We start from the raw sequence: 26,865 nt of genomic DNA on the forward strand, positions 1-26,865 counted from the left end.
CACTACAATTAAAGGAAAGACTGCCAGAGTCTATGCTCCCTAGAAGGGAAGCCACTTTAAGACATGATGGGGCTTTCCTTATATGTCTGCTTTTTTATTTTTAACCACCACCACCTCTTTGCTGACCAACACTTCCTTGCAGATTATGGCAGTGAGGGAGGAGCATGAGCAAATAAGCTGTGTGAAAGTTGGTGATACTCCCTGACAAAATTCCAAGTTGAAATGGAATCCTTCAGTAAAGTCTCTTAGGCAAGGAGGGAAAAAAGATTTACAACTTCAGCAGAACTGTAATTCTACCAAGAAAAAGTACAGTCAATCTACCTCACTGTCATCAAAGGATCTGAAGCTGGCTCTGTCATATTTCTTTCTCCTTTATATATGGAGGTGTGGGGGGTGGGAAAAAAGGAAAGAGAGTTAAAAAAAATTGATGAAGCCCTGACCCTTTAGATTCCATTTATAGTCTGAGCCGGAATGCCATCCCCCTTGACTAGAGAACTATCCAATCCAGCCGCATGTGTCAAGATTCTATTAGGCACTAAGTGAAATATATATGCATGCCCTTATACCGTTTAACACTCTGGGTCCACCTTCAAGACACTGGGCTGTGGATCAACCGAACCACCATTCCTCTTCCAAGAATCATTTTGACAGGTTCTTTTGGAGGAACTCCTTCTCTTTTTAACCCACCCTTTTAAAAAAAAAAAAAAATGGCACCAAAGAAAGACGTGAAGAAACCTGCGGCTGCCCCGGCACCGGCACCAGCACCTGCACCTGCCCCTGCCCCAGCCAAACCCAAAGAAGAAAAAATTGACCTCTCTGCCATTAAGGTAACTAAACAGATGAATTGTGTGGTCACTGAAACATCTTTCAATAGTAAAGAACTCTAGGAACTTGCAAAGGCATGTATTTTTCATTGAGAGGAATGGCATTATTTAGTGAACTGGTAGATTTTGAAGAAGAGAATTCTGCTTTAAAAAATGAATACCAGCATATAATTTCAAAGATTATTAGAGTATGGTATCATATGTGAAGCCTGTGCTTGCTCTATTTTTTATTCTCAAGTTTCCATTTTTCCCTAAATTGCACTTTTACTATTTAGGAGAAAAGTATATATATTTAACGGTGTAGCATTTAAGAATATTTAAACCAGTGTTTGGGTTTTAAATAAAATCTCTCTGGAAACCAGATCCCTTACCTTACAACTACATCAAAAGGAAAGTTTTAGCCCCTACTTATTTCCAGAAGTTTAAAACAGCTGATGGCCCAGTTGTCCTGTATGTATTTGACAGCTGCTTTATTTTTTGCAATTCAAGTTAATTCTCCCTTCAGTTTTGCCTAATAAAATTTGATACAACACTAAATGAGATCTCAACGCAGAAAATTAGTGTTTCAGTGACTATAACTGTCATCTTATTTATTCACAATATTTAATTCAGAATTTGTGAGTTTCTTCTAAATGAAACTAACAAAAATAATTATGAAACTTGTTATTACATGGCTTTTAGCTTATGTCTTAGAGTATTTGCATACTGATCTTGAACTAAGAAAAATGTGATTAATTATTGTGTCAACACTTCGCTGTGATCAAAGTTCTCAATTGCCAAAAAATTATCTGCTTTTGGAAAATGGATACGTCTGTTAACTTCCAATGACGTGACTCATTAAATGTGCACCTTCTCTTCATTCACTGAGCTCTGATTGGCTCATATCACAATTTGAAAATTTTTATCTAAGGAAACCTGCCTTATATGGAAAACCAATGAGCAAAAGTACCCATGAAGTGATCTTTCCACTTAAACCAAAAGTTGTATATGTAATAAATCGCAATTTTGCCAATTTACCATTGTTTACTTGTGACTATGATGCTGACCCATAAACAAACATTTCATTATTTAATATAACTGAAGAATTTTTTAAGTCCCAAAAATATTTAGTTAGATCATCCTTAGACACTATGTAATGACGTTAAATATATTCATAATTTGTATAACATTCGAGTTAAACATGAAATTTTGTTTAAAATATAAGTAAATTATCACAAATATTTAATCTTTAGCTTGTAGGTATTTGAAGTATTTAAAAAAATTGGTCATAGGATATAATATTGGTTAATAACTGTTCTTAATGGATATCGACTTAGGAGGACAAAAAAATGCATGTCAGCTCTTCTGATAAATGTTCTTCTACCTTGAGGACTGCATGCATACAGTTCTTTAAGAGGAAACCACATTTTTCATCCCAGCAATCCTAGTTAATGTGTCCTTTACAGATGCATACTGACTACATTACACAGTGAGATCATAGCCGTGATAGTAATTCTGATTGTCCCTCATCTTTAACTCTTCACTCTATAGTAACATTAGAAATACGAATCAGTGTCAAAGCTATTCCTTTTTATATTTATTGTGATTTATAAAACAATGTTATCTTTTTGTATCTGGTATTACAAACTTCTGGAAAGAAAAGAAAATGTACCTCTTTACCTAAGAAGCAAACGAAATGTCTAATAAAAACAGGCATTAATTTTCTTTCCTGAGGACTGTGTTGTGAGAATGAGTACATAAATATTTAGTTTGGCCAGGGAGAGGTCTCCAAGAAAAGAGAAAACATCTCTTTTCTAATCCAGAAATTAAGCCAATTACTTATTCATAGTCAGCAGAGAAACAACACTTTTCAGAATCTTGAAAATTTGTTTATTCTCTGTCAATATGTTAAATTGAGTTGTACAAGCTCAATATTGTGTAATATTGTGAGGATACAATATGAGTTTGTACAACTAACCAAAAGAAGGAAATACCCCTGGAGTGTCTCTGTCTCTGTGAGAATGGGGCATGCTCCATCTTTATTATTTCATTGCAGAGCAAGAGATGTGATGGATTCCAGTAAGGGACACAAATCAAAAAGAAGTTAAATGAATCTTGAAGAAACAAGAAAAAAGAAATAACCTTTATCTTCCATTCAGAAGGCCCATTTGTAACAGAGGAAAAAAAGAGAAACTAACACACTTTTGTAAAGAAATGTAAATGTCTTCAATGCTTTGCATTCATTAATATGAAATAAATTAGTACATATTTAGATGTATTTTAGCACAGCCAAAGAAACTGATACGACTTGAGAATTTTATAAACTTTAGTTTTATCTCAGGAGGTAACAGGCCTAATTAAAATATACATTAAAACATTTTACATTATGATGCTTTTAATCACTTAATGTTTCTAGATATATTACCTCATAAAAGCTATACAATTTTTTCAAGCAGAGAAAATGAACTTTAAAGAAATTAATAGAGCTGTTATATGCATTCATTAACTTTCCAAAATTCAACAAAGAACAAAACCTAACTGGATTATAAACTTTCTTTCATAAATCATATAAGATTAGAAACTTAGCTGTCCTTTAGACTTTGAGTAATGCTGTAGTTTAATCATAACTGCCTTTGTGTAGTACTATAGTCACAGCCATGGTAAATTTAATTTCTCCATAGTATTCCCAGCTAATATCTATGTTTCATATTGTAACATACTACATTTAATAGCCATATATTTGATTCCCCCATAAATCTTGAATAATCTTGAATACAATTAATTAGTTTTATCACCTTCTTAAATGTGCTTTCCAACCTGATTTCCTGGTTTGTTAGTTATTAGTTTACAACACTTCTTCAATTGTTCTGACACAAATTTTATGATACTCTCTGAAGGAATGCTTACTTGATGTCCAGTCCTAATGGATTTTCTATGAGTACCCTTTTCAACAACAAAGTACTATTGATATTTGAACACTAAAGTTATTGTCCTTGGTGGTTCTAAGCACTCTTTGCCTTCAGAGAGCTAATACTTCCAGTAACAATGCCCAGACCAAAAGAACACAGCCTAACAGAATCACAGTTACAGGAATTAAAACCCAGCATAAGTATGGTTGTAGGTTCAAAAACAAGAATACACATTGCTCAAAACTGCAACCAAGTAAAATAATGAAAGTAATAACATAACCATGTGCCTAGATTCTAGATCTTCAATGTGTAAGTGAATTTTCTGCATGATGCATGCATTGTATGGCAGTATTGCTGTGAGGTGATGGTATTGTGAATCATGTCTCTCACTGTGCTGTTTGAGTTTTAATTCTCATTGTATTCACCACTTAATCAGGTCAGCCCTGACTAGATATTGTGAACGATATTATAAAACATGGTAAAGGTACAGAATGCATTGACAGAAACTATCAAATAAGAAATCTTGCTTCAACAATTGACCACATGCTTGGGAAGATTTAAACTTTCAATTTAATGTATAAGGTAGAAATCTAATGTTCCCAAATGCATCTACTTACTGATGGGGATTCAGTGGAGGCAGAGAGTTGTATATGCATTGTGGCACCCAATTTGTTTTGGCCCAGGTATAGGATTACTTTTGTTCACCTGTAAGTTCTTTTTTCTTATTTCTAACAAAGCTAATATAAATCCAGTTTCCTTTAGAAGAATTTCTGAGAAAAATCAAATGAAGTCATGCTCCACGAAAGGCTCTGAAGTTTATAAAGCTTTTTGTAACAATAACCAGTATTCATTGTGAATTTACTCTTTGCCATGTTATCTTATTTAATCCTCACAATATTACACTGAAGTTGTGGTGTCCACAATTTGCAAGTAAAGAAACTGAGCTTAAAAGAGGGTAAGTGCTATACATATGATCAAATCAGTAGTTAAGTGATGGACCTAGGGTTTAACTTAGCAAGCAAAATCCAGAGTCAACTGCGTTAACCATATCCGAAACTACCACCCTCATTTATAAAAAGTAAGTTGCTGTTTCTAAGAATGTGTAAAGGAGCCCTTTTTACTCTTAAGGGTATGAGGTAGAGTGGTTTTTATATTGCCCTGCACAGTCCTGTGTAACCAGAAGAGGGGATGACAGACACATCAGAGCAAGTTCACCACGACTTTTGACCTTGACCGTTCACTACTATTCTGTTCTCCATTTCCCTATCTTAGCACCTGACAACTTGGGTATTCTGTTTTACAGAAGGAGGGTGCAATATCAGGAATCTAGAAATATTCCTACTCATTTTGTTCCATCTTCCTATAGGATGTTGTAAATGGAAAATGGATATTTTTAAATGCTATTAGATATAATGAAACTGATTAAGATTTTTTAGTACTTTTGTTCAATTAAACACACATACATCAAATATGACCTTCAATTTTTGTCATCAGGCTAATATTCTAAGGAGGGTATGAGATTTCTATTTTGTTTACAAATAAACAGCATTATTTAAACTGGAAATCCCAACCTATATTCTTTGGGATGGTATGCAGAAATACAATGCCACATGTATAATATGATAAAATCTTAACCCCAACTACTCTGAGTAAAAGAACCCATGTAGTCAATTTCTAATTAGAAAAACATAGGTAAAAATATGTATAGGTTGTTTCTAACTTTTCCTTACATAATCTTAAAAGTTTGTTTTCTGTTACTGTGGCCTTTTAATAGTTCAAATTAATTTTTAATACAACTATAATGTTAGCCAATTGCAATATTAATCCATTTGCAATGTGAATATAACCTCAGGAGCAAATCAGAAATTATTTGATACTATTACTAGGTATCAGTATCACATTTCCTCTTTCAAATATCTATGCTGTAACAGAAGAGAACAGGTGGGGAGAAGTGGGAAAATATTAAAAGGCATTTTGTAATTTTCTCTAGAATTATATTTTGAAGGATAATGTCTTTGAAAGGAAAATGTAGCTTTGAAAATAAGAGATCTGTTCACCAATTAATAGTGAATAACACTTTTAAGTAAAACTAAGTATTTGCAGGATAAGGAGACCATAAAGTGACCGTGTCAAATTTAGCTCTCGGCATTTTAGTGCTGCAAATGAACCCCTGGCAAGTTTTTTTTAGAACTCATTCCATAATTACCTAGTATTAAGCACCATCTGACTCATGGTGGAAAGGATTATATTTAGTCTGCTGATACTACACTTTCTTCTGCTGCTCTTCAGACTGAAATACTTTTCATATAAAAATAAGATCTTCTGTGGTTTATTTCTATATCAACTTCTACAGTTTGTTTCTTACCTTAAATCAGAATGTGAAGGGCAAAAATTACAATATAAAAGTAGAAATGGCTTCAATTATACTAGTTAAAAGGTATATTATATGGATGATAAATTCTGGCTATTCTGGTCATAAATTAATAACAGTGAAGTGAAGCCAGAGAAGAAAAGTATTCCTAAAGATGTAACTACATCTTCTCAACTTTATCCTCTTCCTTTCACTGTGATAAAGTACCTATTAAATGCCCAGTGGAATATGTCTCCTGTTTATGAAAAAAATCCAACCGGCTTGAATATGGTGTTATAAAGTTATGTTTTGTTTAATTCCTGTTTATCTAAATTACTTCAGACTAATATTACCTGTTGAATTTTTAGGCACACTTCCTTTTCCATTAAAATGAGTGAGTTGAAGTAGATTCTACTGACAAAAGGATGGAAAACTTACAACCTTGCAGAAACATAAGAAATCCTAGAAATCGTGCAGTAGAGTATTTTATACTGATGAAACTATAGCCTAGATGAGAGAAGTTAATCAAAAGACACATGATTTATGATAAGAAAGCTAAAACAAAATTCCCAATCTAGCTTTCTTTCCACAAGTTCTCGAAGTCTCCAGAATGGCAATGCCAATATTCTTATCCCTGTTGTCACAAAAGGAACTTTTATTCCAGACAAATAGGAAGAAGCAGATACTTATGTCTTAAAACACACAAAGCATTTTTTAAAATAAAAGAATGAACAAAAACACAATGTAGGTTTTTAAGAAATTCCATGCAAACAAATGCACAAAGGAGACAAAAGTATGGGCAGCTCTCAAGAAACTTTAAATTTCTTTAGCTTTCTCATGATTAATAATTGATAATGAGAAAACAGAAAAAGTGTAACAGGTTGTATTTCTAGATTTTTATTAAAATTCACTTAGACTTAGCTTAGTTCCTGTAGGTCTGAATTGTTTTATTTTAATAATTGAGTTTTTGCTCTTATGTGACTGAATTCAGTTGACTAATCTAGGACTTCATAGCACAAAATTAAACATTTTATCTCAGACCAGATCAACTTATGCAATCTAACCATCTAATCTCTCTTATATTAGAGAAACTGGGCTGGTGCCATATTCTCAATACTCTTAATTACCCCTGTTTATACCATATTATAGTAACTAGCCTAGATATATACTAGCCTAAGTATGTCCTATGTTGAAGTCAAAAATGCAAAAATATTTCCTTCGACTTAAGTGAGTTATTCTGAAGCACAAAACTCCCAAGAGTTCCAAAATAGTGCTTTTCCTGGCCTTTTATGGTGGTTCCTAGAAACTCTGAGATTGGAGTGAAAATTAGGTAAAGTAAGTTTAAGGATTTATATACATCCAGGTCTTTGGTCTCTCTGCCAGGCGTTACATCAGAGAGCATACAGCAGTGTTTTCTTTGATTGAAAACTGGCCCTGATTATATTAGCTTCTTTAGCCTTTCCAGCCATTAGTCCCCATTGTATGTTGCAAGGACCATCGAGTTCTTTGAAGAATGTAGTCCATGTTCCTTCCCAGGGCATTTTCTCCCAGTATTCAATATTACATGTCCCCCCAATTATCTTTAATTACAGCTCTTCTTCTTTTACTAAGGCTTAACCTACATCAATTCCAGAGCCTGTTTGATTAACAGCATTTTAATTTTTTTTCTATAATTCAATTCTTTCTGTTAGGTTGGTACAAAAGTAATGGCAAAACGGCAATTATTTTTGCACCAACCAAATACATTGTCTGATGTTTAATCAGTTAATTTAATCTCATTATTACTATTAGAAAGATGCTTCTCAAAGTAAAAAATAATTTGTAAACATTGTAATAAAAATTCTTTTTAGTAGCAGTATGTTGTAGACTACTATTACCTAAATCCAACATCAAATGATAGCACGAATCATAAAAATGTGGAATGTAACTAGTTTACTAAGAGTCTAAGATAAATATGTAGGCTAGAATTTAAAAGAGCCTTGAAAAACAAATTGGGGATTGGAAAATTAGAAGTCCAGGTCAAAAACATTTATATAAAATCCAAAGGAAGGTGCTAGAAATATAAAGGTACATATATCAATAATTCAAAATGAGCATGCTAACTTTGAGCAGGTGAAGTCTTTTCCCTCATGGTACACAACCTTCTAGAGGAGAAGTTTATATCTGAAGGGGGAGCTTAGGATATACATGTTCTAATGATTTTAACTTAATGAAAATCTATTGAGCGTCAAATATAGGCAAGGTATTCTACAGAGAGTTATGGAGGGATAAACCCTAAGAATAAGGCAAGAGAAGTGCTCTATTGGAGACGGGTTGGGGTAGGCTCACATTCAGGTCTACATCAGGAACAAATGACTTCAGGAATGGCCTAAGCTTCCCAGAAGCTTACAATCAAGAAGGTTAAAAAACTTTCAGTGGGATGAAGAGCTGGGTGATGTTGAATACTGGGGAAAACAGAGAGGAAATGTTTCTCTCAAGGGAAACAAATGTTACCAGGGCTTGTCGCATATTTAATTTCTAAAAAGAAGCAATGAGAGGAGAACGTTCCAGAGAGAAGAAAGGTAAATCTGATTTTTAAAACTAATTGATGACATAGAGAACTCAAGCCAAAACCAGTTGACATTGTGTATTCATATTACACAATTAATTTGCCTTTTTCAAAGGACTGATTACCCCATCATTATAACCCCAAGGAAGAGAGAGAAGATAAGTTTTGCCATTTATGAAAGTAAACCAGACAGAAGAATCGCTTGAACCTGGGAGGCGGAGGTCGCAGTGAGCCAAGATCGCGCCATTGCACTCCAGCCTGGGCAACAAGAGCGAAACTCTGTCTCAAAAACAAAACAAAACAAAACAAAACAAAAAACAGTGTGCCAGAGGAAAAAAAATTGGATTTCCCGTTTATTCTATGAGCGCAGAATGTAGGTCTTCTAGTTTCTAAACTACAGTTTTTTTTTTTCTCTAGACCATACGTAGCCTTCCCTACTGTTGTCAAATAAAGTGCTCAAATATTTATGTTGATTCTCAGTAAGTACCAAAAATATCTAAATGCATTTTCTATGTGACAAAGGTATGAAGAAAGACTAAGGTGAAACAGTTAACAACTGCTTCTATTTTAATAACAAACTTTATAGTATCCAAGTCATTAGGAATAGCTTATTCATAACATGAGTACAACCTTTTTTTTTTTTTTTTGAGATGAAGTCTCACTCTGTAGCCCAAGCTGGGGTACAATGTCGCGATCTCAGCTCACTGCAACGTCCTCCTCCTGGATTCAAGTGTTTCTCCTGCCTCAGCCTCCTAAGTAACTGCGACTATGGGCGTATGCCACCAGGCTCGGATAATTCTTGTATTTTTAGTAGAGGCGGGGTTTCACCATATTGGCCAGGCTGGTCTCAAACTACTGGTCTCAAGTAATCTGCCCATGTAGGCCTCCCAAAATGCTGAGATTACACGCGTGAGCCACCACACCTGGCATAAATAAAACGTTTTATTTTATTTTATTTATTTATTTATTTTGAGACAGAGTTTCACTCTTGCTGCCCAGGCTGGAGTGCAATGGCACGATCTCAGCTCACCACAACCTCCGCCTCCAGAGTTCAAGCAATTCTCCTTCCTCAGCCTCCCGAGGAAGTAGCTGGGATTACAGTCATGCGCCACCACTCCCGGTTAATTTTGTATTTTTAGTAGAGACAGGGTTTACTCCATATTAGTCAGGCTGGTCTTGAACTCCCAACCTCAGATGATCTGCTTGCCTCGGCCTCCCAAAGTGCTGGGATTACAGGTGTGAGCCACCACACCCAGCCCTAAATACAAATTTTAAACTTACTTTCCAGTTTACTCAATAGATTTTACACAGATTAACCATATTTTATATCTAGGCAAGGACACTTTTTTACCTGAAAAAAATAAATAAATATGAAAATAATTATGTTTAGTTGGGCAATTTTGATGGTTAATTTTGTATTTATAGTTATTAGCTCAACTAACGATATATGCTAGTTCTCAATAAGACAATTCAAATTTAATAATGTAATTTCATAAATATAATTACAAAAGTAAAAAAGAACACAAAGATAACATGGTAGGCTCTGATGCTTTCATTTATGTCAAAAATTATAAGATTCCAAATCTTGTAATATTCAAAGCTTACACATTTCCACCTTTGTCTTTCCCTTCCATTTGCCCCTAATGATTCAAAGCATTTTTAATTTTTCTATTAAATTTCAGTTCCCAATAACCTTTCAAAAGGTCAAGCTATTTATGAAAATGTTTACCTGGGTACTAATAATTTTAAAATTATATTTTCAGTCTTCATTTTGGGACTCAAGATTCTATGAGATTTTTTTCACTACTTATAAACTTAGAGCCAGAAGAGATGTGCTTATTAAATGCTGATTTCTTCTGAAATGATTTGAGGAGAAGCTACAAAGTATTTGTCTTTCTAGAAGGGAAGACTTCATGCTTTTTGTGACCATCCCCTTAAAAACAGTTGCTGAAGCAGTACTCAAGTTACAATTAATCTCCAATATACATTATGCCTGTGAGCTGCTTTAAACATGTAGAAAACTGATAAATATTTTGTCTGAACTTCAGTGGACATCCTAGGAGGATCTTTCCCTGTACCACTTTTCCCAGTACCATTTCCAGAAGGGAGTTGCCCGCTATTTTCAGGTAAGCTATCATGAAAACCCATTGCTGGCCAATCCCCTAGATACCTTTAAAATTCTAAAACACAGTTTTAGCTGGGCAAGGTGACTCATGCCTGTAATCTCCACACTTTGGGCAGGATGATGGCTGGAGGCCAGGAGTCCAAACTAGCCTGGGCAACATAACGAGACCCTGTCTCTACAAAAAATCAAAATAAAAATTAATTGGGTACAGTGGCACATGCCTGTAGTCCTAGCTACTAAGGAGTCTGGGGTGGGAAGATCACTTGAGCCCAGGAGTTCAAGGCCACAGTGAGCTGTGATTGTGCCATTGCACACCAGCCAGAGTGACAGCAAGACTCTGTCTCAAAAATAATAAAATAAAATACAATTTTGCATTCCACAAGCTCTGCCGTGCATTCTTTTGGCTTCTTGGTCTAGGGACTGAGCCACAGAGTATTTGCCAAGGCAGGAGCAGAAACAGAAACAGCATGTTCTAGTAAGAACTTATGCGTAGTTTAAAAAAAAAAAAAAAAAAACGTATAGGATGAGAGAAAAAGAATGTAAAAATGATCTATCAGCTTTTCTGCCCAGAAAAACTTCTGAAAATAAAAAAAATGTGACTACTCAGCCATTATAAAGATAACGAGGGAGGAAAATAACCAGACCTAACGTCAGGAGACTAAAGGAGAATGGTGAAAAGCAGAGATCAAAACTATTCTTGGTTTAGATTATGCTTGCAAAAGAGTGATCTTTAATTGGAGATTGCAAGACCTGACCAGATTGTCACTTGGGTGCAGCCTAAGAAACATGCAGAATGTGCATGGCCTTTTCAAGTCCTCTGAACTTTACCATAAAGGATAGCACTTCAGAGGATGTTCCTTCTATAGCAGTTGCCATTTGAAACCCCAAACCAGTCCCATTCGAAAACTTGCATTAATACCAAAACTTGCTGACTAGAAGTTTTCAAAATCCACGGTCGTCAAGAGAAGGGTCTGGGCCAAGACCTTAAAGAACTTCTAAGCTCTTCTGCCATGGAACAAATAGGAAGCTTCTTAAAAGAAGATGCTCCAAGAGAACTTCTTGGAAATAAAGACCATAAAAGTACTGACAGGCTTCCATCTCACTATGGCTGTCCACTCCCAGGTTCTGGTCACCTAAAAATAGCTCTCAGGGTACAGATCCATCTTTCCCTTTGCCCTAAGAAAGCTAAAGAACTCTCTAAGGGGTGTGGCAACTTATCTCTGAAACCTGATGCTAGCTGTGAGGTCAAAGCTTGCCCAGAAATAAAACGAAGCCTCAGCCAGGGAGGACCCCACTCAGGGACCGGAGCAACCCTCAACTCACTCTTCGGCTTTCCTGCTGTGTTGCAGCCCAGCCGCTCCATCATGGTGGGTCCTATGAGACAATGATTTGTCATTTATAGGAGAAAATAGATAGAGGATATGATCTTACTGAGAAGAAAGGCAAAGAATGGAACTGAGGAGAGAACATATTCAATATGAGTCTTTAGTATCTACTTTTGGGTTTTGTTGAGATCCATTAAAGATAGAAGAAAATAATTAGAACTGTTTATCAACTGGAAAAATACATGTTACTTCCAAGAGCTGTGCTTTATGCTTCACCAACTCTTGCTGTATCACATAAAGTTCATTATACCTAAATTTAGAAGAAAAAAACCTGTAGCTACAGCAAAATATTATACCTTAAAATACAAGCCAGTGATGCTGATAGCTAAAACTAAGTAAACTGCTTTTGATGCATCGGTTTTGTATACTTTTCTTTAAGCACTGGCTAAATAGAAGACAGACTTAAGGTAGTCTTTTTAATGGGTATATCTGTACTCGAACACCGTGTATCTTATTAGACATATCTTAAATATACTATAGATTTTCCTAGGGAGTATTAAATGTAGCATTTGTTAAATCATTAAGATACAGAAAGATATTCCCTAATTATCTTTTGCAATAGCTTTTTATGTTCCTAGATTCAAAAGTGTCCTAAGGCAACCTTCTTATGCCAAGACACCTGCATAGCTTCCTAAAAATCTCAGAGCAACCAGCGCTCATTCTTCTGTCAATGCATTTGAAAGAGTACTTGTTTTTTCTTTCTCTTCCTCGCCACTGCAGTCCTTCAGTGCTGACCAGATTGCTGGTAAGTGAATTGAGTTTCTCTGCTACAGATGTAGGCACAGCACTGCCTAGTTTCTGCAATATTACTTATCTTCAAGGCATGTTTCATTGCAGCTCAACCTATTAGTGTCCAAGCTATGCCTGAACTCTGAAAAGTAGGCTGACTTTTGGAGCTTACTTTGAAGATTACTCAGGGAATGAGCTGGATACAACTAAAACTCAGAACATTTTTGTTTGGTTAAAACATTCTTTGTGGTCAATTTCTTTCTAACAGATCGAGTTCTCTAAGGAACAGCAGGATGGTAAGTTTAAAAGCTATGGTTGTTAAATGTGCACACTCATAAAGATGGCATGTGTGAAAACCAACTCCCTTGGGATGAGATTAGCGCTTCCTAATTATCCCCACTGGTGTTGCCATTCTAAAAATAAATTGCTCTCGATCACTCTAAATATAAATTAGCTCAACCTGAAACCCTTGCTGATACTCAGTAATCAAAGGTTTAACAAAAGATAAGCACCACAGAATAGGCCCTTATATTTACTGATACCTAAATAAAACCAATTTGATACAATAGATAATACCATATATATATATATAGTAGATTTTATATATAGATATAGATATAGATTTTAGATGGCTAAATTGCTCATATAATCCCTAAAGAGAGATTTGACAAGTCTGAATTGTCAATTTGAAAAATAAAATTGATTATAAAACTGCCCAATTACTAAAACCATATCATTTCAATGGATAACATAGTGAGTTGTAGAATAAAAATGAATTTAGAAACAAAGAAGGATTAATTTAGCATAGAACTATAGAAGGAACATTAAATGTCTCCTGGTTTAACCCCTCCCTGAGACATGCAAGACAGAGTCCAGAGATGTGACAAGACTTTATCAATGACTCAAAGAATTAGTGCTAGGATCAAAATCTGACATTAGTTTAAGTTGATTAAAAATTTATTTTATAAAAACAATTACTAGCTAGGAGACTCGAAACTCTTAAGATTCAAGAGAATCTGAATAGTTTCCCTAACAAGTCAACTTTTTCACCTTTGGGTCTTTGGATCCAACAGATCCCATTAGTCCACAGGAGCTTGATGTTTTCTAGGAAGTACAGTGAGGAATATTTTACAGAGTGAAAGAGTCACATATCTAAATGAACTGAGACATAAATAAACTTATAGATGGAAGGAGGAGAAAAAATTAGCTTCAAAATATTGTATAAATTAGAATATCAGTCATAAGTAGTATGTCTATATTACATATATTATGATATGCAAAATATAATTATAATTATAGGTGATTAATAAGAACCTATTCAAATACTCAGTTCTCTACCTAAAGGATTCCCATTCTTCAAGTCTGTTTCTGTGTCTGAAATAGTTCATATTTGAACACAAATTGAGAAAAAAGGGATATTTACTGCAGTTCAGACTCACATGCATCTGCATCTGCATCATGGTTGATGGCCTCATGTAGACAGATTGGATGATTTAGTGACTCATAACTCAAGATTATTTGAAATTATACCATGAAGGACTTTTTTCTCATTGAAAACAGTTTGTGATTCTACTATAATTTGTTTGATTTTTAATGCATTTTACTAGTGATGCTGCTACATTGTCACCTGCTGCATCCCAGTCCTCTCAAATAGCCCATTTACAGTTGTTCTGACCAAACTATTGTAGGATCAGGCAAGGGAAGACTTAAAAACCCTTGCAAGGATGCGAGGATGTGAGGATTTAATGTTGAACATTAAACCTTTTATTCCGTCTGTGAAATAGATTTCAGACACAGAAGTTCAGTAAACATGGGTGTAGTGTACTGTTTTCTTTGTGGCAGGAAAACAAATGTCAGCATTTTAAATTATGTGGAAAACCTATAGTTTCTTAAATGAAAATATTCTTTAGTTTGTTTCCTTGTTTAGCGGTTAAAGAATTCTGTTCATGGCTGCTCTATTGGAATCTATCACAGGATTGAAGGAAAAGGGGCAAAAACTGGAAAATTACAGTATTCTAAAGGTCTAAGTCTTGTGCTGTCCAGTAGACACTAGGCATATGTGGCTATTTAAACTTTAATTAATTAAAAATAAAAATTTAAATCCATTTTCCTCACTTGCACTAGTCACATTTTAGTGTTCAAGAGCAACAGTTAACAGTCACCTTTTTGGGCAGCCCAGAATGACAACAATTCCATTATTACCAAAATTTCTAGAACAATACTGTTATACACCAGAAGTTAGCAAACTTTTTCTTAAAAGACCAAATAGTAAATAAGTTAGGCTTTGCTGCCAGTATAGTCTCTGTAAAAACAACTCCACTCTGTCACTGAGGTGTGAAGAAAGCCATAGACTATTCATAAAATGAGAATGGCTGTATCTGAATCAAATTTTATTAAAAAGAAACAGGCAACCAGCCCCTGGAAAATAGTATAACCAGCCCTGGTATTAATTCTTCAAGAGAATAACTAAAGTTTGGGTTAAAAATCTGGAGTAAGAAAAATAGTGTCTTTCTGGTCTCTGCCTTTAAATCACCAAAAGCGTTAATGTCAGAGTGATTCTATTACAGCCCATAAAATCCTATTTCCACTTCGGCATCTGACCAGGGTAATAGTGAACCTGCTGAGCAGTCTGTTCATGAAAGCCTGAAGCCAGTAACAAGAATAGTTCAGTTTCACATGTCCCTTAGAAAGATGAAAAATAATATTTGACTAATGACTTCTAGTGCCTGCAGCAAGTTTTTTAGTGTAGGGAATTGATCTGTAGCCAAACTGCATAGAATTTGAGGGGGAAGTTTTAACAAATAATGGTAACATGATCTGCAGTGAATTGTGAATATAATGTCAGTGCGATGTTAGATTAGGATATGGAGGAATAGTAAGATGGAATATTTTGCTGAGTAATCTATCTAGACAGCACCTTTTGATCTGAAACCACTGATAGCCTAAAAAATGCTTTCACTTCTACCAATTTATTCAAAAACGATTTTTTGAGTATTGTTAATATTAACTCCAAATCACCATCAGTACTTTTGAGTTTCCCAGAAAATGTAATCTAGTTTATAAGTTCTAATTAAACTGGTTTTCCTGGCCCCCAAATTCATAGTAGCACTGCTTTCTGTCTTTGGTATACATTTCTAAACTCTTTGTCACTATAATTTTGAAAGTCAAACCAGTTCTAGCAAAAGAGAACGATGAAATTTAGAGAAAGTAAGCAATGCTATTATTATAATTAGAATAGAGAACACTTTAAAATATGTATTCAGAAAAGAATGGGAATGGCTGTGTATACTTAATATACACACATACACAACAAAATGAATCAAGCAAACTGGGAAAATGTGACTAAAATTGATGGAGTCTACCAATGTGAATATCTTGGTTGTGATAATATAATTTTGCAAATTGTTACTACTGGAAGATACTGGGCAGAGCATACAAGAGATCTTTCTGTATCATTTCTTACAACTGCATGTGAATCTACAATTTTCTCCATAAAATTGTAATTACAAGGCATACCGAAATTCTAAAGTAGATATAGCAACATATGTCATATGTATTGTTTGAAAAAACAGTAAAGTATAAAGAGATTATCACAGCAACAATGGTATTATCATACCAAAACAAATATTTCTCCTTCTGAATTGATTATACCTGGAGACTAATAGAGTCACACATTAGTTAATAAACTATAGAATGTATAGATTTGTCTCACCTAAATTTTTCCTGAAAAATAAAGGTATTCCTGGAGAAAACTGGTTAAAGGGATAACCTAGGAAATGTGTACACCAAGAGGAGGTTTTTCTATACAATTTGAAAACTTTGAGTTAACCTCACATATCATGAGCCTGATTAAAAATTTGTTCTTTTTGAAATTTTGTTAATCTTGTTAATTATATGAGAGATTATTAAAATTTCTCAGGGCCTAGGAATTTTTTTTAACCCAATCCTGCTTTCCAGGCAGGTAAAGGAAATATGAATATGACTAGGAGCCCCAATTTCCATATCTGATTAACAATAACAGGCAACTTAAAGTTGGAAATGCTGCTTTAAAATAATCCCAAAAAGAAATGCTAAGTTTTTGCCAATGATAGTTGGAGATACAAAAAGAGAATCCAGGATAACAACTTGCACAGCTGGCAAAAGTTGTAAAACAGAAGAGTTTGAACTGAATTATTGATTGAGTTAGGTTTAATTAATAGGTTAGAGGAAGAAAAAAAGCATTCTAATGCTTTTTGCTTTTTGCAGAATTCAAGGAGGCATTTCTCCTGTTCGACAGAACAGGTGATTCCAAGATCACCTTAAGCCAGGTTGGTGATGTCCTTCGAGCTCTGGGCACAAATCCCACCAATGCAGAGGTCAGGAAAGTTCTGGGAAACCCCAGCAATGAAGGTAACCCATCAATTTTTCCAAGAAGTGTTGAAGTATAGGGAAGTGTGTAGCAGTGTGTGTGTGTGGTATGTGTGGTGTGTGTGTGTGTGAGATTGATTTAAAAATGTTTCACGTAATAGGGCTCAGTTTATTCCTGATTGTGGTAAGTGCACCTCTTAGCCATATAGTCTCAGCCTTTTTCTTTACAAAATAAGTTAAACTTCATTTGAGAATTTGCAAGATGATAAAATATCTAATGTCAAATGTCAATGTTTAACTTTAGATATTAGAAATACCTAATGCTATCATTTCAGATGTTCATAAAGGCTAATGAAATGAAATAATATCCAAATCTGCACATTTTTTCAGACTTCAAATCTTCAAAGGCAAAAACACATTTTGGCAAAGATGTTAAATATGACTTAAAACACTCTATAAACAATTCTGAGTAAATTCCAGTGGCACAGTTCTAGAGAACTTCTCTGATAAAAGCTGTGGAAATGAAATTGCAACTTTGTCAAGCAACTGAAAAATACATGCTGACTGCCATGTGCTCTGTCCTTTGACACACTGCTTCTATGAGTGGACAGAAGCAGGGTGTCAAAAGACAGAGCACAAGGATAATCCTAGGAAAAAAATCAGTGAGAAATCTAAGTGGCAAAATTGCAGAAGTCATTTACTCAATTCAGAAATCCAGTCATTATTCTAGAATAATGAAATTACTTTTAATCCCAGTGGTTTTATTGAAAAGTATAATAGTCTAACAGAAAATGACTCTCAAAACAAACAAAACAGACAAGACACATTTGCAAATTGTTTGACAAGGGATTAATATCCAAAATGTTTAAGAAATTCAACAGCCAAAAAAAAAAAAAAAAACCCACAAATAATCCAATCAAAAAATGGGCAAATGAACTGAATAGACATCCTTCAAAAGAAGATACACAAATGGCCGACAGGTATATTTTTAAATGCTCAATATCACTAATCACCAGGGAAACGTGAATTAAAAACCACAATGAAACACCACCTTACCTGCTTAGAATGGTCGTTGTTAAAAAAGACAAAAAATAAATGCTGGGGAAGATACAGAGAAAGGGGAGCTTTTATACACTGTTGCTGAGAATGTAAGTGCAACCATTGTGGAAAATAGTATGGTTTATCACAAAACTAAAAATAGAACTGTTATATGATCCAGCAATCCCACTACTGGGTATATTTCTAAAGAAAAGGAAATCAATATGTCAAAAAAAAAAAAATCTGTATTCCCATGCTTATTGCAACACTATTCACGATGCCCTAGATATGGAATCAACTTAAATGTCCATCAACAGACGAATGGATAAATATGATATATATATATACACACACATATATATATATACACACACACACACAATGGGATACTATTTAACCATAAAAAATGAAATTTTATCATTTGCTGCAATATGGATGAGCTTGGAAGACATCATGTTAAGTAAAATGAGCCAGGGACAGAAAGATAAGTCTACATGTTCTCACTCATATGTAGAATCTAAAAAATTTTATTTTAGAGAAGTAGAAAGTAGTGCTTTCTAGAGACAGGGAAGGGTGGAAGGAATAAGAGACAGCCAGAGGTTGGTTAATAAATACCAAAGTATAGCTAGATTGGAGGAATAAATTCTAGTGTTCTGAATAAATTCTAGTGCTCTAGTCCCTCCCGAGTAGCTAAGACTACAGACGTGCACCACCACACCCAGCTACTTTTTGTTTTGTTTTAGTTTGTTTTGTAGAGACAGGGTCTCGCCATGTTGCCCAGGCTGGTCTCAAGCTCCTCAGCTCAGGCATCTGCTCTCCTTGGCCTCCCAAAGTGCTGGGTTTATGAGCATGAGTCACTGCACCCAACAGAAACCTTATTTTTAAATGCCACTTCCCAGCTTACCAAACATCTATCTTTAATGAAGAGAGGAGGGAATAAGAGCTAGCCAGAGGTCGGTTAGTGAATACAAAATTATAACTAGATTGGAGGAATAGCTCTAGTGTTCTAAAGCACTATAGGATGACTATGCTAGCAGCAATTCATTTTCAGATAGCTAAAACAGTTGATCTTGAATGTTCCCAATACAAAGAAATGATAAGTGTTTGAGGTGATCGGTATGCTAATTATCCTGATTTGGTCATTACATATTGTACATATGTATCCAAATATCACACTTTACCCCATTAACACGTACAATAAGTATGTGTCAATAAAAAATAATTTTTGAAAGAGATGCAAAACTGAAGTTTTTCAAATAGATATTCAGGCTGTTTATCTTTGCCATTAGGAAACAGAGAGAGGGGCGTGAGATAACAAATAATCTTTTTTTTCCCTTGACAACTGAAAATTCTTTGGAGACCTTTCCTTTGTTAGAAAAAGAAAACTTGATTTCAACAAAACTCAAAATCAGCCTGCTGACTTCATTTTCTTTGGAAGGAAATATCCAATTATAACATGCAGAAAAGCTGAGAGCATGAGATCAAGTGAGCAAGCAATAGGGCAAACCCTATTTTTTTCTTTCTTTCCTTCTTTTCCTGAGGCAGGGTCTCACTCTGTCACTCAGGTGAGAATAAGTGGCATGATCATAGTTCATTGCAGCCTCAACCTCCCGGGCTCAAGCAATCCTGCCTCAGCCTCCCAAAGTGCCGGGATTGCAGGTGTGAGCCACCACACCCAGCCAAACCTAATTTTAATTTTTATTTATTTATTTGAGATGGGGTCTCACACTGTCATCCAGGCTAGAGTACAGTGGCATGATCTTGGCTCACAGCAACCTCCACCTCCCAGGTTCAAGCAATCCTCCCACCTCAGCCTCCCAAGTAGCTAGAGACTACAGGCATGTGTCAGCATGCCTGGCCTTTTTTTTTCTTTTCTTTTTTTTTTTTTTTTTTTTTTTTTTGTAGATATGGGGTCTTGCCATGTTGCCCAAGCTGGTCTCAAACTCCTGAGCTCAAGGAGTCCACCTGCCTTGGCTTCCCAAAGTGGTGATGTTACAGGTGTGAGCCACTGCAACCAGGCTGAAACCCTTAAATGTCACTTTCCAACTTAGCAAATATCCATCTTTCATAAAATTATTTGGTAAAATACTCATTTATTCAGCATTCAAATTTAATTTTTTAAATATTACTCAATATAATTTCAATGTAAAAATATATATAACATGTAATAGAAATATAGAAGAGTAGTAAAAAGATTTGATTTGGTGAATACATAACTTTACCCATTTGCATACATCCAGATAGTATAAAATAGACTGTCTAGATTTTCCATGAATAAGATTTACCTTGTCAGAAGACAATAAAATCCTATCATCTCCAGGCTTCTAAGGTACAAAGAAGTCAGGAGATCACAGAATATTTGACACACACTCTCTCCTTGTAAACTTCTTAAATTACTTAAAATTTAAAGAAAGGAAAGGCCCTCCAAAAGCTGGGGACAAAGGTGGAATATGTACTAAAGTTAAGTTTTACTGTCTTAATCCACTAGTGAGTTTGTTGTATCTCAGTGCATTTTTCTATGGCTTGCAAGTATTTATGGGAAATATTAAATGGACAATACTAAAAATAAGCTACCACTTATTAAGCACTCAGTTTATCCTAGATATTATATTAAACTTTGCATTCATTAGCTCGTTTAGTTCTCACAATAACCCTATTAGTTATCTCTATATTACAGATGATAACTTGAGGCACAAAAAGGTTAACTTGTGCACTGTCAGAATTGCAAATGGTAGACTAGGAATAAAAGTTCAGGCACTGGAATTCCAACCCTCATGCTATTAACTATTACCATATTCTTGATATTTTAGCAATTTACCAGCTGAAATTTAAGCTGTGTCAAGGTTTTTCAGATAACCTAGAATAACTTTTGAAGTTTAAATTGTGACTCAGAGTTAGTATTATGGTAGCTAATAACCCTCAAAATTGCAATTTCTTACAGAGCTGAATGCCAAGAAAATTGAGTTTGAACAATTTCTGCCTATGATGCAAGCCATTTCCAACAACAAGGACCAGGGCACCTACGAAGACTTTGTTGAGGGTCTGCGTGTCTTTGACAAGGAAGGCAATGGCACAGTCATGGGTGCTGAACTCCGCCATGTTCTAGCCACCCTGGGTAAGGGAATTTATTTCAGTGGACTTAGTGAGACAGAATATACAGAAAAGAACATGACAGGAGAATCACGTCATCACCAAATAGGAGGAAATACTACAAAGGGAAAATGGGGGAAAAAAAATAGTCAAAAGTTAATGACCATTTCAATTGGCCTCAGTGGCAGTGAATTTGGTGAAAATGTTAACTTAAAATATTGGTAATGAATAAGTAAAGGAAAGCATGGTAGTTCTTATAGGATACAGTTTGTACGACAAGGAATAATGTGTATTTAATTAACTCATTCAAAAACCAATTAGTTGACAATATATTAAATACCAAAAGAATGGGAAAGTCACAATTCCTATATGCCAATAGTTTAAGTCTCCAGAAGCCCTTGGCTGATGGCCTATGGTGAATTTTGAAAATACCATGTGGACTTCTTTCTGAAAGGAGAGTTTTGTTTCATCAGGTGAAAAGATGAAAGAGGAAGAAGTGGAAGCTCTGATGGCAGGTCAAGAAGACTCCAATGGCTGCATCAACTATGAAGGTAGAATCAATGCTCACTGGTGGTTACAGCAACTCTTAACTGATCAGATTGATGATGGGCTCCTTTTGAACTTTTTCCTCTTCCTTCCTAATTGACATACATATGACAACCAATTGCATAACTCTAAAAAGATATGTGAGGATCTGAACATATAAATAACATTTATTCCAGTGTGTTTTAGCAATACTGTGCATTGTTTTTAAGCTTAAAATGTGTTTTCACATATATTTTTTGTTAGATCTTCAGAACATCCCTATGAGATAGACAGGGCTGATGTCAGAATCAAATTTAATAGAGTATTAAACTTGAAGAAACTCAATGTCTTTTACTACTATGAAGCAATCATGAAAATGAAACTTCGGGCCAAAGAGTTTTAATTACTTGGTGAAGGTCAAACAACTGATGGCCAGGCTGGTGCTAAAATTTACTTCTTCTCCTTGTCTAGTGTTCTTGCTTTAATGAAAGTCATCCCACAGTTGCCAATTGTTTAATTCCTACCACCAATTAATAGCAGCTTCACCCAGAGGGTGTGAAAGCAATGCACTGCACAAAACAAAGATGCATAATATAATTTACAAATTTAATTTTTTGTAGAAAATGTAAAAATTTTTCTGTCCCCAAAGAGAATGAACCCAGTTATATATAAATAAAGACAAAAAGAGAAAAACATAGAAGAGAAGAGAACAAGAGTGAGGGGAAGAAAGGAGAAGAAAGGAAAGGAGGGAGAAGAGGACAAAAAGAAATGGTTTAGCCAAGCTTATCTTCACTGACAATCTTGATTGAACTTCACTTTTAATTCTTAATTCTTAATGTGATAGTTCTTCACATTTGGCTATTACCATAAATACACTCCATAGAGAATCATTCAATAAATATTGTTTGAACAAGTGGACAGTCATCTAGAAAATAAAGTCAAATCTGAATTTTATGCCAGGACAAATTTCAAATAATTTACATGTGAAACATAAAAGCTAAAAACAAAGAGCACAAAAATCACGGAAGAATTCATTTTATAACTTTGGAATGATTAAGTTTTTTCTTTCTAACAGTGACACAAAAACCAGAAGGCATTGAAAATGTTGATAAATTTAAATACATACTTTTAAAAGTCTATATGGCAAAAGCCACTAAAGCAGTCAAAAGGCGGATAGCAAACCAGAAAAAAAAAAAAAAATTGCAATTAATATCAGAAAGAGCTAATTTTCCTAATAAAAAAAGAACTACTACAAATAAAATACATCCAATAGAAAATTAGCAAGTACATGAACAGACAATTCATAGGAAACAAAATGAAAAAAATGACAAACTACATTAATAATTTTTAAAAATGCAAATTAAAACTACACTGACGGCTGGTCACGGTGGCTCACGCCTATAATCCCAGCACTTTGGGAGGCCCAGGCAGGCAGATCACTTGAAGTCAGGAGTTCCAGACCAGCCTGGCCAGCATGGTGGAACTCTGTCACTACTAAAAATACAAAAATTAGCTGGGTGTGATGGCGCACGCCTGTAGTCCCAGCTACTCAGGAGTCTGAGGCATGAGAATCGCTTGAACCCGGGAGGCAGAGGTTGCAGTGAGCGGAGATCGCATTACTGCACTCCAGCCTGGGCAACAGAGCAAGACTCCGTCTCAAATAATAATAATAATAATAATAATAATAAACTACACTGCGACATCATTTTTCAATAAGCTGATTGCCAAAGATTAAATGTTTGGGCACACTTTGGGCTGAGTAGAGGGTATGGAAACAGGCAATTTCATGTATTACTGATGGGAATGCATATTGTTAAAACCCCTAGGTGATGATGTGTTACTACTAATAGCAGCAAATCTACTTCTGGAGAGACTTAGTCTCTAGATATTCTTTCACTCAAGTGAGATGACCATATATAGATGGTTATTCATTACTGTGCTGTTCATAATGGCCAATTTTTTAAACAATTTAATGTCCATCAATGTATAATTTCATCAACGTATCAATGTGAAAACAATCGAATGTCCATCAATGTATCAACGTGAAATTCTCTGCAGCCCTAAAAACAGGGACACTCTTGTGTACAGTTATAATATCTATAAGATAAATTATTAATTGAAAAAAGGAATACAAAACAGTATATAGAGTATACCATTTTGTGTTAAAAGATTTTTAGAAACATATTTACGTGTTCTTGTATGTACATAAACAGCTCTGTCAATTTAGCTATAAAAAGGGGAACCAGTTGCCTGGCAGACAGTGATGGGAAACACTTTGTTGCTATATGTCGTTTCATATGTTAAAAAAAAATATTTTAACCCTAGCTGGGCACAGTGACATGTGCCTGTAGTCCCAGCTGCTTGGGAGGTAAAGCAGGATTGCTTGAGCCCAGGAGTTTGAGTCAAGCCTTGACAACACGAGACCCCATGTTAAAAATAAAAATGCATGTGAATGTACCACTTATTCAAAAAATTAATTTGCAAAATCTGGGCAAAGGTCATAAATCCACTACTAAGAATTATGAGCTATACACCTTAAATACAAAAGAAAAGAAACTACTGTTGAGCTAACTCATTAAACCTTTCTTTTATTAAATTTGACTGTTTCCTAACTCTAAGTTGTCTATTTTGTCTATTTTGCCCCTACAGCTTTTGTCAAGCACATCATGTCTATCTGAATGGAGCTCTCAAGGTATATACCTGTTCCCTCTAATATTTAAGGCTTTCTTGATATTGTGTTTTTTAAAACTTGACAACTTCAGTTTATATACTGTAGATTAATATTGGTTCTTAATTAAGAGATATTTATATTAATTAGAAAATGGTGTTAGTAACACCTTGAGATGGGTTATTTAGAAATAAAGCATTTTTGTATGAGTGTATAAGCAAAAACTTATGAGGTTTTTGTTTCCATTCATAAATTCTATCTTTGTGGTTATAATACAATTATGCAGTGGACTGCCAGAGACCAGTTGATTAATTTAATTGGAACAGAACACAAATAAAAGCACAGGCAAACGTTTTATGGATAACTAAAGCAGTTCTTAACAGTTTCTGCTCTAGAAAACCATGTTATAACAGTCCAAATTCAAGCACTTGCAACCAGGTTCTTACAACTAGGAAATGGCTCATCTTTTAAGTGCTAGTTCGCTTTGTGCCTTTTTTTCTCTTACATTTCACATTATTTCCTCCTGAGTTTTATTCCTGAAAAGATGCAATTAATATCTAATTCGTTTTCCAGTTTTCTTTACAGAACAAGCATTGTTTAGGAAGACCGGCTGGAAACTTATTTTAATCACACCCATGACAAACTCTCCAGATCTGTTTACCATCATTCAGAAAAACAAAGCAATCTGGACTGTTCAAGACTGAGCAACTCCCTGAATTTTTATACATCTTCAGTTTTTCTCTGAATTGTATTCATACCACGCAAAGTGTCTGCTACTCTAGATGAGAAGAATAAAATATTGACAATCTCAAATCCAAGCACCATTCTTTATTATCTACCATGAATCAACAAACATTCTTAAAACAATAAATCAATAAACAATTTTGGTCAGTCTGGAATGTTAAAGTCACATTGCATTTTTATTTTCTTAATGAAAATAATTTTTAAAACTTCAATTATTTTGTTAAATGTAGAGAATATTGACCATTTATAAACTTTTAAAAGAAGAAATCACTGCAGTCTACATAGCAATAACAAATTGAATAATAAAGATAATCATATGTTATTGAAAAAGTGAAATAGAAATCTGAGGAAATTCAAACTGGATAAGAGACATTTTTCTAAAACCTATGCAGGTAATTTAAAGCGAAAACAGTTTTCTTCGGATTTGTGTAAATCATTTTGTTCATGGCTTGATCTATTTCACTTCTAGTGACAATCTGGCCTATTAGAAAAGTCTAGCAAGACCTTAATCCTTCTCACTTAATGTCTTCAAGGATAAGATTTAGAGTGACCTTTCAGCTGTAACTTTTTAAAGAACCCTCTGGGATGGGACTGTTGCTTAAGAACTCAAGATCCTGTTTATTAATATTCTCTCTCCGACTATAATTCCCTTCCCTTTGCATGCCCATGTCCCAAAATATTAGTTCAATCTTTTAATAGATGTCAAAGTGGTAAGACAAATTGGCAGAAAAGTTCACAGTATAAACTTTATTTAAGAATGCTATCACCTATCATTTTTTCTTTAGGACACAATCTGAGGGTAAAAAATTGGCTATTTAGAAGAGAGGAGTGGTCAATCGTTCTCCATACCACCCTCAAAAGATTATTGTAATATACAGGATTATAAAATATTTGAAAAGCACCTGCCTGCCTATAGATCTTTGGAAGCTGAAACAACTTTCTCTCTGATATTGGGAGCTTCAGATCAACGTGTTCCTTCTGTCTAGCAAAGGTCACTCAGATTCCAGTGGCAGAACTTTGATTTCAGCCTCTGCTTTTGTAGTCAATATGATGATGTTGCGACACCGCAATCACTCTTAAGGAAAGTGCACTATAGTCTCATGATCTTTAAGGCCAAGTTTCCTCTAAGACCAGGAACTGGAAATATCACACAGCATCATCCAGTAGAACTTTCTGTGAAAATGAAGATCTCTATCTGCTCTGTCTTATATGGTAACCACTAGCCACATGCAGCAATTAAAATTTGAAACGTGGCCCATGTGACGGAGGAATTGAATTTTTAATTGCTTTCTTTTAATTAATTTAAATTTGAATTTAAATAGTAACATGTGGCTCTTGACTACTATATTGAACCACTGTTCACAGCTCTCAATATATATTTATCTGCAGGTGTTATACCAGGCAATTAAAAGTGTTTGTTTTAATTACAAATGACACTATGTAGAGAAGTTGACTGGTACAAATAATTCAATCATAAAAGGCTTATTTTTGTTTTGGGATATGTGGCTAAATGTCATTTATTCTATACTCCTTTAAAAATTTTTAATTAGAAAAATGTGATGTCTGCAAGGTATTACATTTTTGATCTCAAGTTTTATATTTAG

General features: G+C 34.7%; 1 protein-coding gene across 2 annotated transcripts; it reads left to right on the plus strand.

Annotated features, from left to right (window-relative positions):
- The first annotated feature begins 485 nt into the window (after positions 1-485).
- On the plus strand, positions 486-25,416 carry MYL1 (myosin light chain 1). 2 transcript variants are annotated; one of them, XM_033230413.1, is made up of 7 exons: positions 486-827; positions 13,118-13,145; positions 17,095-17,238; positions 21,176-21,349; positions 21,798-21,875; positions 24,499-24,541; positions 25,091-25,416. In XM_033230413.1, the coding sequence occupies exons 1-6, from the start codon at positions 708-710 to the stop codon at positions 24,525-24,527; spliced, it is 573 nt and encodes a 190-aa protein (XP_033086304.1). In that variant the 5' UTR covers positions 486-707; the 3' UTR covers positions 24,528-24,541; positions 25,091-25,416. The 2 variants fall into 2 exon arrangements, with proteins under 2 accessions (XP_033086304.1, XP_033086306.1); XM_033230415.1 differs by lacking the exons at positions 486-827; positions 13,118-13,145 and adding exons at positions 11,991-12,102; positions 12,841-12,865.
- The last annotated feature ends 1,449 nt before the right edge of the window (positions 25,417-26,865 follow it).

This window comes from Trachypithecus francoisi, unplaced genomic scaffold, assembly GCF_009764315.1.
Source record: "Trachypithecus francoisi isolate TF-2019V2 unplaced genomic scaffold, Tfra_2.0 Lachesis_group13, whole genome shotgun sequence".
Lineage (NCBI taxonomy): Eukaryota > Metazoa > Chordata > Mammalia > Primates > Cercopithecidae > Trachypithecus > Trachypithecus francoisi.